We start from the raw sequence: 15,153 nt of genomic DNA, 5'->3' as shown, positions 1-15,153 counted from the left end.
CTGTGCCTCTCCATTTTAAATGTAGTAAGAGCTGCTGGGCTTTTAATACATTTAAAATGCAGAGCTGCAGTTGGGGTAGCTCGGAGCTAGGATTGAGCAGTTCTGGTTTGCGCTGATCTGGGACTGCTGTGGCTCTGCATTTTAAATGTAGGAAGAGCAACCCGTCTCTTCCTACATTTAAAATGCAGAGCCGCAGGGGTCCCAGCTCTGTCCTAGCTTGCACAGATATGGGACTAACCCCCTTCTGCAGCTCTTCAGTTTAAATATAGTAGGAGCCGGGCTGCCTGCCCACCTGGCTCCTACTATATTTAAACTGCACAACTGCAGCAGGGGTAGCTCCTGGACTGAACCCGAGCTGGAACAGAGCATCTTCCCTTATCAACTAATTATGTAGTTGATACAAATTGTATTGACTACACGATTAGTCAGTTACCCGCCTCTTAACATCCTTACCAGGGAGGTCCAACCTATCATTTGAATTCCTGTTTTTTAATATTTTTTAATGTGAGGCTGAAACCTTGGAAAACATTGCTTCCTATAAAAGTAGTTTAAGGATTCATAGATGATCAAAACCCCCTAGCCTTATCTCCTATTTCTACACCATAGGCCAAATTGTGGGAGAAATGGTTCTAGCTGCCATGTTGGATATCTGGGTTGGTTGGTTGTTTAATAAAACTTCATGTTGGGCTGTACTGATTCCCATGTGGTTAACTTGCTGATGTGCACTTTATGCTGTCTCATCCCCTCAGACATAATTATCTTTCAATTAGTTACCACAGATTTTAGTCACAAGATTTTAGATTTCAGGTAAACAGAGACCATATCTAATAAGATCTCTCTGCAAGTCCCTTTATAGCTTAACAGTGGATCTGCTAATTAAAGATAACATACTACACTTTAGGATTTAAATTTGTGACTAAAACTAACAAAAGATCAAAGAGCTAAAGATAAGGCAAACATTGTAAAACAGGCAAGTAAAACTCCACAATGCTATGAAATGAAGAACAGAGAATATCCAATTGTGCTTTTTATTTCCGACCACCAGTTGGGTTTCTAGCTCTAACCATTTGCCATATTTAGGTTTGTATATGTTTGGGAGTGTTTTGCTTTTTTAGGGTGAGAGGGAGGAAATATCTGAGTCAATGTTACAGGGTATTATATTGTTGGGCAGAATGCCGTCAGTTTTTTGAGGGAGATGCCAGATTTTCTGATGATGTGTTTTAAACTTTAGGAAATGCCTGGAGTACAGAGTTGGGGACAGAGAAATTTTAAGAAAGTCTACTGAGCCATGATATGTACCTCAATATTCCTAAAACCCAAAGGATTCCCCAACAATTTATCTATCAAGTTTAAACAAAAATAGCCAAACTAAAAAGTTACGCCCAAGATGCATCTCTAAGTATAATATTTAAATATCATTGTAAAGGGGATTTTAATGTCCAAGGTCTCAGTCCAGCAATTTATTGAATACGTAGCATGAGCTTACTCAATGGGATCCACTGCTGGAGAACCACTGTTTAGGAAGCACAATGACAAATACTTCCAGGGTTTCCAGGGTTCCTGGAAGAAGACAAGAAGCTTTTAAAGTGAAGTACCTTAAATAGTGACTTAGCTTGCAGATCTTCATTTCAGGAATCACTTGACTTCAGTTTAAACTGATACTGTAATATCCTAAGATTTTATTTATTTATTTTTAAAAACTAGTATTTTAAGGGATAGTTTTTCAAAGCCAAGACTCTTTGTTAACATTGAGAGTTGCATGGAGAATCCCTACAAACCGTTTTGAAAATGTATTCTTGTTGTGTTTTCGAGTAGAGGGGAGCATGGTTATTTCCAGGCTAGAGCTATAGAATACCAAGGAGTAAGCCACTAGCTTAAGCATCACTGACACTACAGTGCTTTTGATTTTAAAGTGCACACAGGTAGCACTGCAAATAATGAGTTGCCATCCTTGAGTAAAAGAGTAAACATGCTAAACACTCACTCACCACTCTGTTAAAAGAACAGACTTTGGAATGGATTTCAGCTCCACTCAGATTGCATTCCAGTCATGTGTCTAAATATTTAACTGCAGTTCAGAGACCATCATTTTGCTGAGATGATACTGAACAAAGAGAAGCAGGTGTTCCCTCAATGCTTGCTTAGCTATGATTAAAGAATAGGTGACCTGTTTAAAGTTAAACTTCAGCTCTCCCCTCTACCGATGGTTGGGAAGTACCCAGAGTGTTTCAAGAGATATTGTTTAGATATGGAAGGTGCCAGCTTTCAAGATCATTCTGCTTTAAAATATGCCATTAAAGATGACAAGCATGGAAGTGAATTAAGACCTTTTTTTACCCCTGGGTATTCAAATAGCACTATCCTGGTTACCAGAGCATTCACTTTGAACTGCCAGTACTCATACTGTGATTTCATTTAAGAGCCAAAAATATGAGAACTTAAAGAAATTCTATCTATCTATCTATCTATCTATCTATCTATCTATCTATCTATCTATCTATCTATCTATCTAATCTATCTAATCTATCAATAGTAATTGAAAATACCCGAACCAGGAGCTTTCTCTGTTGCCTTTTACTGATAGATCAATAGTCATAAAAGCGTCCAGTGTTCCCGTTTCTTTAAACCTAATTGCTAATGACTAATTTTCTTGGGAACGTTTTTACATACTGTATATTAACAAGTGCTCTATCTTGAAAAGAAAGCAAATGGCTACCTCGAAATGGCAAGAGTGAGTAAAGCACTGACAACAATTAAACTGGCAGGTGTCTGCTTTGAAAATGGATTTTATAAGGTGAAAACGTGTTTGAAAATTATTACATTGAATTTAAAAACAGAAACTGATTTAGGAATTATCACCTCCCTACCGACACTTCCCATTAAAATGTTTTAAGGTTGTGCAAACTTTCTAGGGTATCAAAAGTGAATGATGATTTTGCTCTAACACATTAACAGAGTGTCTGCAGATTTATCCTTTTTGTCAGTTCCTTCTGTCTGTCTCTCTTTTCTTTGTTTTATTTGTCTTAGGATGGTAGAAGATGTGATGTCTGTATGTTCTCTGTTGTAAGTAAATTTAATCTAATGTGCTTATTATGGTGAAAGTGCCTCATACTTTGTTAATGGTTTGTGGGCTTTTTAAACATTTTTATTTTGCGGCATGATCAAGAATTACTGGGCATGAAGCTTTACATATTTATTTTACTGGCTTATGTAAAAGTTATTTTGTAAGTGAATTGCGTGGCCGTGAATGAGCTATTATGTCAGTATCAGGTTTGCTTATGTAGAAGGACTGCTTTTTAAATTATATATATGATGCCCTCAGTTAAAGCATTAAGACTTTCTTCGTATCTTGATTAACAGAATATTGCACTATACAACACTGTACAGCCATTCTTTCTTAAATGCTATCTAATGTTTGTAAGTGCTTTTTAAAGGAAAAAAAATATTGTAGGGCTGTTGATTATAGGGATGTCAACATGTAGACGACTACATAAATAACTGATAAGCCTAAACTTCTCGGCTGCTAATCGGTTAATCCTGTCAACTACATTCATTCCCCTCTCCGTCGCTTGCTGCTTCTGTATCAGAGGCAGCAAAGGAGTGGGAGGCAGGAGACGGTGTCCTGTGGGGCCCCAGCTTTTAAGCCAGCTCCCCATGAGCACTGGATTCACCTGCTTCGCCTCACCCCTGCACTGCTGCCTCTGATAGAGAGGCAGTAGCGCAGAGGGTGAGGGAGGCAGGTGGGAGCCAATACATGCGGGCCCACCTGCCCCCCCTTGCTGCCTCCCACAGAGGCAGGGGGGCAGTCAGGAGCCGGGGCTTGGGGGGACCCACGGACCTGCCTCGCCCCCCTCCCCCCAACCTCCCCAGAACTGCTGCTTCTATCAGGCATCTCACGGAGTAGCCTCTGTTCGCAGTGAGCCTTGGCCTGCTTCAGATAGAAGCTGCTCTGTGGAGGGTGGTCTGCATCTCATGGAGCAGCTTCTGTTCGTTGGGAGCTAAGGCACCCCACGCACACGGGCTGCTGCCACCCCGTACTGCTGCCGCTGTATCAGAGGTAGCAGCATGAGGTGGCAGGCAGGAGCTGGTCTGCACGGGAAGCTGGTTTTTAAAGTGGCTCCCCTTGTAGATTGGCTCCCACCTGTCACCCTGTGCTGCTGCCTCTGATAGAGAGTCAGCAGTGCAGGGTGGCAGGGAGCTCCCAAGAGTGTGACCAGAAATGCACCGGCTGCCACTTCACCCCCAGGGACTATCGAATAGTCATGTAGCTGCTAAAATGTTGATGCAGTTACACAACTATTCAGTTACACGATAGCTAACATCAGTTAACTCATGTGACTGACTAAAAATTTTTTATTAAGTTTAATTATGATTTATTGCGGGTTTGATCACACAGTTAAAATAGTATATCAATTGAAATGTATTACATATTTTAGACATTTGTCTACATTTTCAAATATATGGATTTAAATTACAGCCCAGAATACAAACTATATGATGATCACTTTATATTTTATTACAAACACTTGTACTATAAAAAAAAATACAAGAAATAGTATTTTTCCATTCATCTCATACAAGTACTGTAATACAGTCTGTTTATAGTGAAATTGCAGTGTACAAATTTAGAAATTTTTTTGGTTACATAACTGCACTCAAATATAAAATAATGTAGATCTTTAGAGCTTACAAGCCCACTCAGTTCTACTTCTTGTTCAGGAAATCACTTAAGGAACAAAGTTTGTTTACATTTGCAGGCAATAATGCTGCCAGTTTCTTATTTACAATGTCACCTGAAAGTGAAACAGGTGTTCACATGACACTTTTGTAGCTGGTATAATAAAAAATGTATATGCCGGATAAGATAAATATTTGTATGCCCTTTCATGCTTCTGCCATTATTCCAAAGAATATACTTCAATGCTGGTGATACTTATTAAAAATTGTTAATTCAATTTGCAACTGAACTCCCTGGGGGAAAATTTTATGTCTCCTGCTCTATTTTACCTGAATTCTGCCATACATTTCATGGTTTAGTAGTTTTCGATGATGAGCCAGCACATGTTCAGTTTTAAGGACATTTTCACTGCTGCTTTGACAAAACACAAAGAAGGTGAGATTTCTAAAGATAGCTACAGCACTTGACCCAAATTTTAAGAATCTGACATACCTTACGTAATATTGGAGGTGTTGCAGAGCATTCTTTCAGAAGCCTTAAAAGAGCAACATTGTGATGTGAAAGCTACAGAACCTTAAACCACCAGAAAAGAAAATCAACCTTCTGCTGGTGGCGCTGACTCAGATGATGAAAACGAATATGTGTTGGTCCGCACTGCTTTGGACAATTTTTGAGCAGAACCTATTGTGAGCATGGATGCATGTCCTCAGGAAGTGTGGTTGAAACATGAAGGGACATACAGATCCTTAGCAAATCTGTCATGTAAATAACTTGTTTCATCGGCTACAACAGTGCCATGTGAATGCCTGTTCTCACTTTCAGGTGACATTGTAAAGAGAAGCAGGCAGCATTATCTCCTGCAAATGTAAATAAACTTACTTGTCTGAGCAGTTGGCTGAACAGGAAGTAGGACTGACTGGACTTGGTAGGCTCTAAAGTTTTATGTTGTTTTTTGGTTTTGAATACAGTTATTTTTATGCACATAATTCTACATTTGTAAGTTTAGATTCAGATTAAGAGATTGCACCACAGTACTTGTATTAGGGGAATTGAAAAACACGGTTTTATTTTTAGAGTATAAATATTTGTAATCCAAAATAAATATAAAGGAAGCACTGTACAATTTGTATTCTGTCTTATAATCTAAATCTATATATTTGAAAATGTAGAAAACTTCCAAAATATTTAAATACATTGTATTATATTATTATTATTTAACAATGCCATTAATCATTATTAATTTTTAATCACTTTATAGCCCTAAATTATTATGTGTTATTGCACTTAGTAATTAGCACCCTATTGAGAATATTTTTTTCCAGCAAATAGCTGTTTGGTATTTTTTAGTCATGTTTGCATATAGGTGTAGTTTTGACTTTTTCTCTATCAGTTGAAATGCTTTGATATAATCTCCTTTTGTTGCTCATTGTTCACAGCTGAGCTGTAATTTTTACCACTGCATAAAAACGCAACCACTAAGACTTTCTTGAGTAACTCAGTTGAAACTGTGCAGACTTTATCCCTGCCTTTTTCACCTAATATCAAAACCCAGTTAGGTCAGGTCTGGCAGCTTGCATCTGGAGCACTGATAGATCACGCTTCTGTTGGGAATGTTGTCTTTAGGGAACTTTTTGCTTTTTGTAAATGGTAAATGCATACATGCATACATACAGGCAGCGTACATTACATGTCTGTATATGAAAATGTGTGGGCATTCTCTTTTCCATGTGTTTGCTTGGAATACACCATGCTTTGAAGGGTCAAAACTGTTGTATTGACAGTTCGTGTGCTGGGATTTAGAAGAGCCTGAAGCAGAATTGCTATGTCAGTAAATATATTAATCTTGACATACCATGAAAATATATATACTGCCACAAACCTTCATATACCATTCATCAAAAACTTGTTGCCATGTGGCAAGGAAATTTATCTCTTACCTATTTTATTTAGTATCTGAATGCCTCACAGTCTTCATGTTTTTATCCTTACAAGAACCCTGTGATGTAGGAAAGTACTATATTATCCCCATTTTACAGAAGGGGAACTGAGACACAAAAAGGCTTGGTGACTTTCTCAAGGTCACAGAGGAAACTCTGACATGGGGATGAGGCTTTTGAAACAAGTCCTATCCTAGTGCCCTAATCCTTGGATAATCCTCATTCCCTATCAATATTCAGCTTCAGTAGACTTTTTGAATGGATTTAGACATATGGCAATCCTGCTGTACAACTCCCTTATTTAGTTTATCTTACTGGTTTGGGGAATCAAGTCCTGTACCAAAGTGCATGATGATAAAGCAATACTTGCATGTTTTTCAGTGGTGTTGCTTTGTAATGGAGGGGGTCTTAAAGCAGGTGGGCTTGCAGAGGTCATATTTTCTGTAGCTCTGTATTGCTAAGTGTTATATGATGACGATTCTTTTTGGCATGCCATATTTACAGTTTTAACTTTATTTTTAGTGATACATTTAGGGTGAAAAAGTCACCAAAAAGATCTCCCCTCTCAGATGCACCCTCTCAGGTAAAGTACTATGTTGTTTTGACATATATTTTTAGTTTTCTTTATAGAAGGAAAGTATATTTGATGTAACATTGTTACATTTGAATAGCTATAAGCATTGGTAAAGTTTATTAATTTTTGTCCTCCAATCTTAAAATTAATTTGTACAGTGCCAGTTAGAGCTGGTGTAACTTGTGCAACAATGATCTATATGGTCATATTGTATTCAGATAACATCAACCCTTGTATTTATCCTATGAATTCCAGTTAGGCTGTTCAAAAATAATCTTTGGGAAATTCTAAGCTAAATATAAGTATAGTAATGAACATTTAGGATATTGGTATTCAGAAGAATTCAGCTAACCTATTAGCCCAGAAAAATATAAAGTACACAGATAAAATGATATGATGAAAGAAAAGAACAAATAATGCAAGTGTTTTAGTCTGCAGAGAGTATGTGAACAGACACAGTATTTTTTATTTGTCATCTTAAAACACTAGTGGGTGGCTTTTCTTGGGGGAAGAGATAATAAAGCCCATGCCACATATGAGATAATGGGTTTATGCTCACTGCTTTAATATGGGGTGTTTCTTTTCAAACCATAGCCCACCTCCCACATTCTGTATCCTAACTTTCTCTTTAAACTGGCTGACTTTGTAGTGAATGGGAAAGGATTCATGGCCTTTATGTGAGATCATTACCGTAAGGGAAGGGTCAGGGCTAATCTACATTGTGAGTGTAGTGTTTCAACTAGCAGTACTTCAAAGCACATCGCAAAATATTTAGTATGGAAGCTACTGCACTACAAACTGCCCTAGCTTCCGGTATACTAACTCGCCATGCAGAGAAGCCCTAAAAGTCAGTTGGCCTGACTATCACACTCATATTCCTAGGAGACTGCATTTTGTGTGCCATGTATGCCATGATCTCTACCTGCAAGTATTTCTGCCATAACTCCTAAAAATTTCTGAACTCACCTGCATGACCATCTGCTCCAAATAACATCTCATCTTTTTTTACCAGCATCAACAGAATCTAGAAACTTACACATGCACCGTAAATCATGTCAAGGAAAAGGTAGAATGAAAACAGTATTCAATAAAGACATCAAAGAAAGTTTCCTGTGGATCCCCTGAGTGCAGAAGTCTTCCCTCTCTCCCTCCCTTTCCCTCCCCCAACCCGCCAACAGAACTGGATCGCAGTTAGCACAATTCAATACACTTCACTCGGGATTTTAATTCTACACAGCTTTGCAATAATCATGATAATTATAAAAGGGTTTCATTGTACAGATAAAGAGCATGTAATTATTGAGAAAAATGTTATTCCTAGTGTAATTCCAAATGCCACATATAAGAGCTGGGTCTGTTTTCTCAAGTATTTTATATGGAGCTGTAGTAGGTAGCATGGCATTAAAACAACAAAAGAAAGATGAACAAAACAATTAAGACAAATGTTTCTTACTGCTGAAAGGTAGTAGATTCAGTTAATATGTTAACATTTATTTTCTGCAGGACTCCACTCCGCTGCCTACTCCAGAAACACCCCCAGTTATATCCACTGTAGTTCATGCGACAGATGAGGAAAAACTGGCTTCTTCAGTAACCAGTCAAAAATGGACTTGCATGACTGTGGCTCTGGATTCAGATAAACAGGATTACCCACAGCCATCCGATCTATCTACATTTGTAAACGAGACCAAGTTCAACTCCCCTACAGAGGGTAAGCTTATAAATGACCATTCAGCTCCAGTCAGTTTTTTCTTTATAAAGATAAGACAAAAAGAAAAGAGGAAACTGCAAAAGGATGGATAGGGCAGCACTCCAGAGCAACACATCACTATTTTTTCTTTTTCGCTGCACTTAATTGTAAGTATAACCCATTGTTCAAATTGTGTTACACGTTCCCTGCTATGCCTGTGGCCTGCTCTTCCTTCCAGCTAATGGATTTAGGACCCAACCCAAAATCTACCGAAATCAGTGGAAGGGTTTCCTTTAATTTTGCTGGGCCTCTAGCTCTTTAACTCAAGTTACAGAGATTTGTACTTCTGTATTGAAGGTCCCAGCTTCAGATCTAGCCTTCGGTCTATTGGTTACATAAAGATCCTCCTTAACATAGCACTTAATTGGGCTCTAGATATCCCACTTAAGTATTTCTCACATGTGTAGTCATGTTGCTTTCCCTGGGACTATATAAAGGAATAAGTGTTTACAGGTTGTTACCTAAGGGTACATCTCATAAATGAATGCATAAATGAATACTAACCCATTTCCAACTTCATGTTTATGATTGGGTGACTTACTACTTCAAAATCTTATGATCCTTGTTGATCTTGTATTTCCATCATCATAGTCTGGTCATTTCTGCCCACCTGTTCAATGTACTGTTAAAATATCATTAAACAATTTAAGGCAAAATCTGAGGAGTTTTGTAAAATTACAGACTGCACAAATGGGCTTTTAGGCTCAGTCCTCCAAACAGTTTATAGATATGTTTAGCTGGATGCATGTGGGTAACTCTGCTGACTTTAATGGGACTGTTCACATGAACACCTAAAAGCACCTATGTAGGCATATCCAGGAACTGGGGCTTTTATGGGTTATGTTGGCTGTTTGGCTCAGTCTGAATAATCCGCTCATTTTGGTGGTTGTTAAATTATAACAAAAGTGCATCTATTTATGCCTGCATTGTATGATTTTAAAGAAAAAGTGAGCTAAAATGATTTACTAACAACATAATGTATGGATGAACTAAAACAATCATTTCAGCTCTCAGGCTGGTAACAGAAAGTGAACTAATCCTCCTGCTTCAGAAGTGTGCCGGGTGGTATGCTCAGTGTTTCAGATTACATGTTAATTACAACCAACAGTGCTTCCTCCTTTTAAAATAATCATGATTTCCACTGTCAGTTCTGTTCCTGCTGCTATGGGAAATCTGAGTAATTCAAGAGATGTTTCTTACTTCTCTTCATAGTATTGTGACTGTCCTCCTGTAACCAAGAGCTATCTTTGTGCATACATATTCAAATTCATTCATACCACTTTGTTAATACCCTGGAGTTGCCCTCTATCTTGCCATCCACTATAATTATGTGTTTGAAACCATGGAGAGCAGTGAGACAAAAGAATTATCTTTAATGAGCCACATTATTTGTTACTTTTCTCATTGGTATACCTCACGCCACAAACTGCCTTTTTATGTCAAATCGGGTGAAATGTCCATCAACCTAAACAGCAAACTAAGGAGTAATCGAATAGTCGATGCATTTTTGCATCGATTAGTCGATAGGGCGATTCTGCCTTTGAAGTGTAGCAACAGCCCTATTGCTACACTTCAAAGGTGAAAGTGCTGCCTGGAATCCAGGATCAGCTGGCAACTCCAGCTGATCCTGGGATCCACGCGGCGCTGCCACTTTGAAATACCGCATGCAGCTTGGAGACACTCCACCTGGCCCCAGGCTGAACATAGTGTTTCAAAGTGGCAGCACTGTGTGGAGCCCAGGATCTGACCCCAAGCTTCAAGCTGTGCTGCCACTTTGAAGTACCTCCTCCACTTCCCCTTTCCCCCTCTCCTCCTGTCCCTCCCCCTTCACTCCCCGCCCCCTCGTTACTGCCTCTTTCTGTTAGAAGCAGCAAGGGGGAGGAGGGAAGCAACTGGTCGACTAGCATGTCAACTATCCAATAAGTATTTGCTTATTGGAGAGTCGACTAGTCCTTTACATCCCTACATCAAGCTCTATGGATTATTACTACCAGAGTGCGGATTAAGCAGCTGCAGAGTTGTTATCAGTGGCAGCAGAGGACGCTAACAGTGTGTTTCCTGGCTGTAAAGAGCATTTGTAACAGATTGTTTACTAGAGTTTAAGAACTAACTTGTAAGACTTCACTGTAATATATAAAATTTAGCAAATGGAGATAAATATTTCAAAGCATTTGATGTTGTTTTGCTTTGTAGTTAATAGTTCCTCCTAAATGTCATCTTTAAATTATTTATATATATATATATTTCATTTTACTTTAAATGTCATTATTTGTGTGGATTTTTGATAGCTAGAAAAAAGCATATATTTCATATGGAAGGCTTTTCCTTCTGTTTGATTTTCTGCTACCATTAAAAACAAACCATGGGATACTAAATGTCCCAATGTACTAACATTGCTATAGCAGGATTCCCTTCAGCAATAAGATTAATGGATACAATATCCTAAACTTCACCTAGTGCTATTTTGCAGCCATTTTTCTTAAACGGGCGGCCTGTGAAATCCATGAATTTTCATAAACTTGCTATTTAAACCCAGAGAGACCTGCACATATATACTCCAATGTTGTTTTCACAGAGATTTTCACTTTACAAAACGATTAAGACATCTCCCTGACATAGGCCCATATTCAGGATGTCATCCCAGTTCAGAAAGTGTATTTAAACACATGCTTAAATTCCAGTCACAAGTTGTTTTTATACAGAAATGGAAATAAGCGTGTGATTCAGTGAATTAGGCCTATAGGAAAGATTTATAAAACAAACGTAGCAAAATACAAAACAGAATAAAAATAAACAGTTTTGAAAAGAATATTATTTAACAGGAATCCTTAATTTTTATCTTCAGGAAAAAAATTCACCCTTGTGTTAGGTGACTGGATTTAGATACAAAATCTGAGATACATAGGTTGTGCCTATCATTCTTTTTTTTTTTTTTTTTTTTTTTTTTTTTTAATAGTGCTTTGTCCTATTGCCTTAAATGAGTCTGCTCATGTAAGGACTCCATGTTATTTGCATGATCAGGCTTTAAACCCTATAAATGTTGCATTTATCTTCTATTCTGTCAGCAGTTTCTTTGTGTATTTGTTATATCTGTTCAATGTCGAGTGACCAGGGTTTGCAAGAAGCGCGTGTTAATTCTTATGGAATAATTAAGGGAAATTGTAGGGCAACAGAAATTTTTGTTAAAGGTTAGGGCAGGGTTTCTCTGTAGATACTCATACATTGAACTGTCCCTTATAACTAAAATGTGAAAATAAGTGTATATATGCTGCTGTCCTATCTGTCACCAAATGTGCATATTGGATGCGTTATCCATTTTTTTAAAATCTCATATAACAAAATGATAATAGATCCTGATTAAAATTTGCATGTTTTTTTACTATGAGTATAATCATTTGATTACTTGTCATCTTACAAAATCTTTCTTCTTTCAACGGAGGAAATAGCTATCAAGACTACATTAGTATATTTTCAGAGATTTGTAATGTGACACATCATTTCAGATATCATGTATGGAAGTGTCAACCAGACTCTGCTGTTTTTGGTAAAGCTACTGGAATCTGTAACAGAATCCTGAACAAAGGAAACAGATTAGCTTAGAGTTTTACAGAAAAATTAATTCATAATGAATCACACCATATTCTGCCCTCGGATGTGCTATGACGCTGCAGTTGATTGACAGCAGAAAATTATTGCACATTTGTCTCTATGTATTTTGTTTGTAGGGCCTGTTAGAAAAAGCAACAATAATAAAGCTGCAGGGCCTGGTGTCACTTAGCAACAAGCTTCCAAGATTTTATTTACACATGCAAAAATTGTATTTTCCTCCTATGTATGGGGACATTTCTCTGTTTCCCTTACAGAGCTGGAATATGGCAACTCATATGAAATAGAATATATGGAGAAAATAGGCTCCTCCTTGCAGGTAAATTTCCATTTCCATCTATTTACACCAGTCGTTATGTAGTGCTATAATTATGCTGTATGGACAGTTTTCTGCTACACCATGAATTAACTGCACATCTACAGTAGATTGTAAACACAGGTATTTTTAGTCAGTGTAGTCAGATAAATTGTACATGCTTTATTGTCCCTATCGTTACATAGATTATTTCATCTTTTTAATGTTAAGATTTAGTTTAATTTTCTGGAGAGTAAAGGTATTCAGTGTTTCAAGCCACAGTTAGGACAGAGCACTGTATTTTAGGTAACCAACCAATGGCAGGAAATCTTTAACTCTCCAAGGCCATGTCTTCACTAAATGGAAGATTGACACTGCCACACTTGATCTTCTGGAGATCGACTTAACGAGTCTAGGTAACATTTGCTAAAATGAACTCAGAGGGTACCCTGTTGGCAGCTGGTACTTCTGTTTCTGCGAGGAGTAAGAGAGGCTGACACCTCCTGCTGTTTAGTGAAACTCAAAACAAGAAAAGTCAACTACAGCTATATAATTAATGTAGCTGGATTTGCGTATCTTGATTGGACCTTCCCTTTTAGTGTAGACTTGGCCTAAAGCTTTTGTGAAAAGAAATGAGGAGCATTTCTCTTCAACACACTTACTATAAAATATGAGAACTCAACTTCAACATTTTTATTTTGGCTTTACTTGCATTCACTTGATAAATTAGATTGTATTAATAAGCTTCAAATGTCTGAATTCCTTAAGATGCTTCTAAGAACCAAACAATTTGTCACTGTGGAGATTCTTGATGTGAGATTCTTATCACATCTTTATCTGATATGATAAAGAAGGTCCCAATTAACTTTTGGCAACACTTTGTAAGTGAATGCCATATAACCCATTCAGAAAGAGCAAGTACAGATTTTAGATTTACCTGAATTCTAATTAATCCCAAATGATAGTGGAGGAACTAATAAAAATTGGAAGTTATACAGTTGGTGTTGTGGACAGTGGCTTTTCTAAAATAGGCTGTTCTTTTGATGATAGTTCCACTAGGTTTCAGCACCATAGGAAGTGTTTTGCTGCAAATCATGTACAGTGTATGTTATCAGCTCCAAAAAAAAGAAGTGGAATTTCTGTCAATGGGTCACTTGAGGTAATGAATTAACCATAATGGAGAATGGAAAGTTGGTTGATAATTATTTCCTTTTCTTTTGACAGCAAGATGATAGCATCCCGAAGAAACAATCTTTGTACCTTGTATTTGATGCACAGCAGGGAAGTCCAGTCAAATCTCCTCCAGTCAGACTATCTGATTCTACAACTCCATGTTCAGGGTACATCACTGCAAAAAGAAAAACAAAAATGAAACAAACAAAACCCATTTAATAATGAAACGATTTTTAGGAAAAGGATAACACTAAAGTTATTTCCAGTTAGGCAGTGATTTTGCTGTGTGCTTTAATTTTTGTCTGTTTTCTTCTGAAACAGAGCTCTATATCAATTAAACATGTAAAGTCCAGCTGTCTCTTATTACACCAGTCAATGGTGTAATGGAGTGGAAAATCAGGACATATATTTCTGTTTCAGTCTTACCAATTACTTTGAAATCTGCAATGAAGAGTAGGCTGTCTTCACTCTAGATTATGATTGACTACTTCTTGTTTTTTCTTAAATAGAAAGAGCAGTTTCATTTCAGTACATAGAAAATGTCCTGAAAACCCTAAACTTAGTTTCCTAAACAATTAATTCAATTTAAATGATATAGTAACATTTGTTGCTATTTAACAAAATTGTCATTTGATAGATTCATGTAGAAGTGAGAAATGAGGGAAAAGAAATTTGGAGGTTGTGCATGCACTCACTGATCTCCAGTAGTACTGGGTTTACCCAGTTTTCTTTTGGATACTACTCTGAAAACATTTCTCAAAATTTTACAAGATGCATTGCTATAATTCAGCCTTATGCCAATTATCCTTATGTATCAAGCTCCTGTAAAGATGAGAATGTGATGGTTTAACTGAAGATCATTTGCTGTGGTTTTAGCAGAGACTTGGCTCCTAGCCTATCCTGAAAATCTGTATGCTATCTGTCTTCTCACAGATCAAGTTTTGAGGAAACTGAAGCCCAGCTATCCTCTGGAATGAAAACGCAGCACCCAGCTTCCCGAATTCTAACTGCCAGCCAAGAGACACGCATACAGACACCAGACAAATCAAAACAGAAAGAACTCGAGCCCATGAGCTTAGGAACAGTTTCAGATGCCACTGAAATAGTAAGTAATGTATAAGAAGTGTGATGGAAATATTC

The 15,153-nt window shown here is 37.5% G+C and overlaps 1 protein-coding gene across 11 annotated transcripts in view; it reads left to right on the top strand.

Annotated features, from left to right (window-relative positions):
• The window catches only part of TACC2 (transforming acidic coiled-coil containing protein 2), a 210,893-nt gene that overhangs the window by 160,591 nt on the left and 35,149 nt on the right, over positions 1-15,153 (top strand). For 7 of the 11 annotated variants that reach the window (XM_075935333.1, XM_075935331.1, XM_075935334.1 and 4 more), the window contains 6 exons: positions 3,028-3,063; positions 7,138-7,198; positions 8,693-8,900; positions 12,803-12,864; positions 14,065-14,180; positions 14,947-15,118. In XM_075935333.1, coding sequence (XP_075791448.1) covers positions 3,028-3,063; positions 7,138-7,198; positions 8,693-8,900; positions 12,803-12,864; positions 14,065-14,180; positions 14,947-15,118 — 655 coding nt within the window. The remainder of the gene's footprint in view (positions 1-3,027; positions 3,064-7,137; positions 7,199-8,692; positions 8,901-12,802; positions 12,865-14,064; positions 14,181-14,946; positions 15,119-15,153) is intronic. The other 4 variants (XM_006111422.4, XM_006111418.4, XM_075935329.1 and 1 more) reach the window with 2 other exon arrangements.

Source organism: Pelodiscus sinensis, chromosome 8 (assembly GCF_049634645.1).
Source record: "Pelodiscus sinensis isolate JC-2024 chromosome 8, ASM4963464v1, whole genome shotgun sequence".
Taxonomy (NCBI): Eukaryota; Metazoa; Chordata; order Testudines; family Trionychidae; genus Pelodiscus; species Pelodiscus sinensis.
The sequence above is the reverse complement of the archived record's forward strand: the minus strand, read 5'-3'. Positions and strand labels throughout refer to the sequence as shown.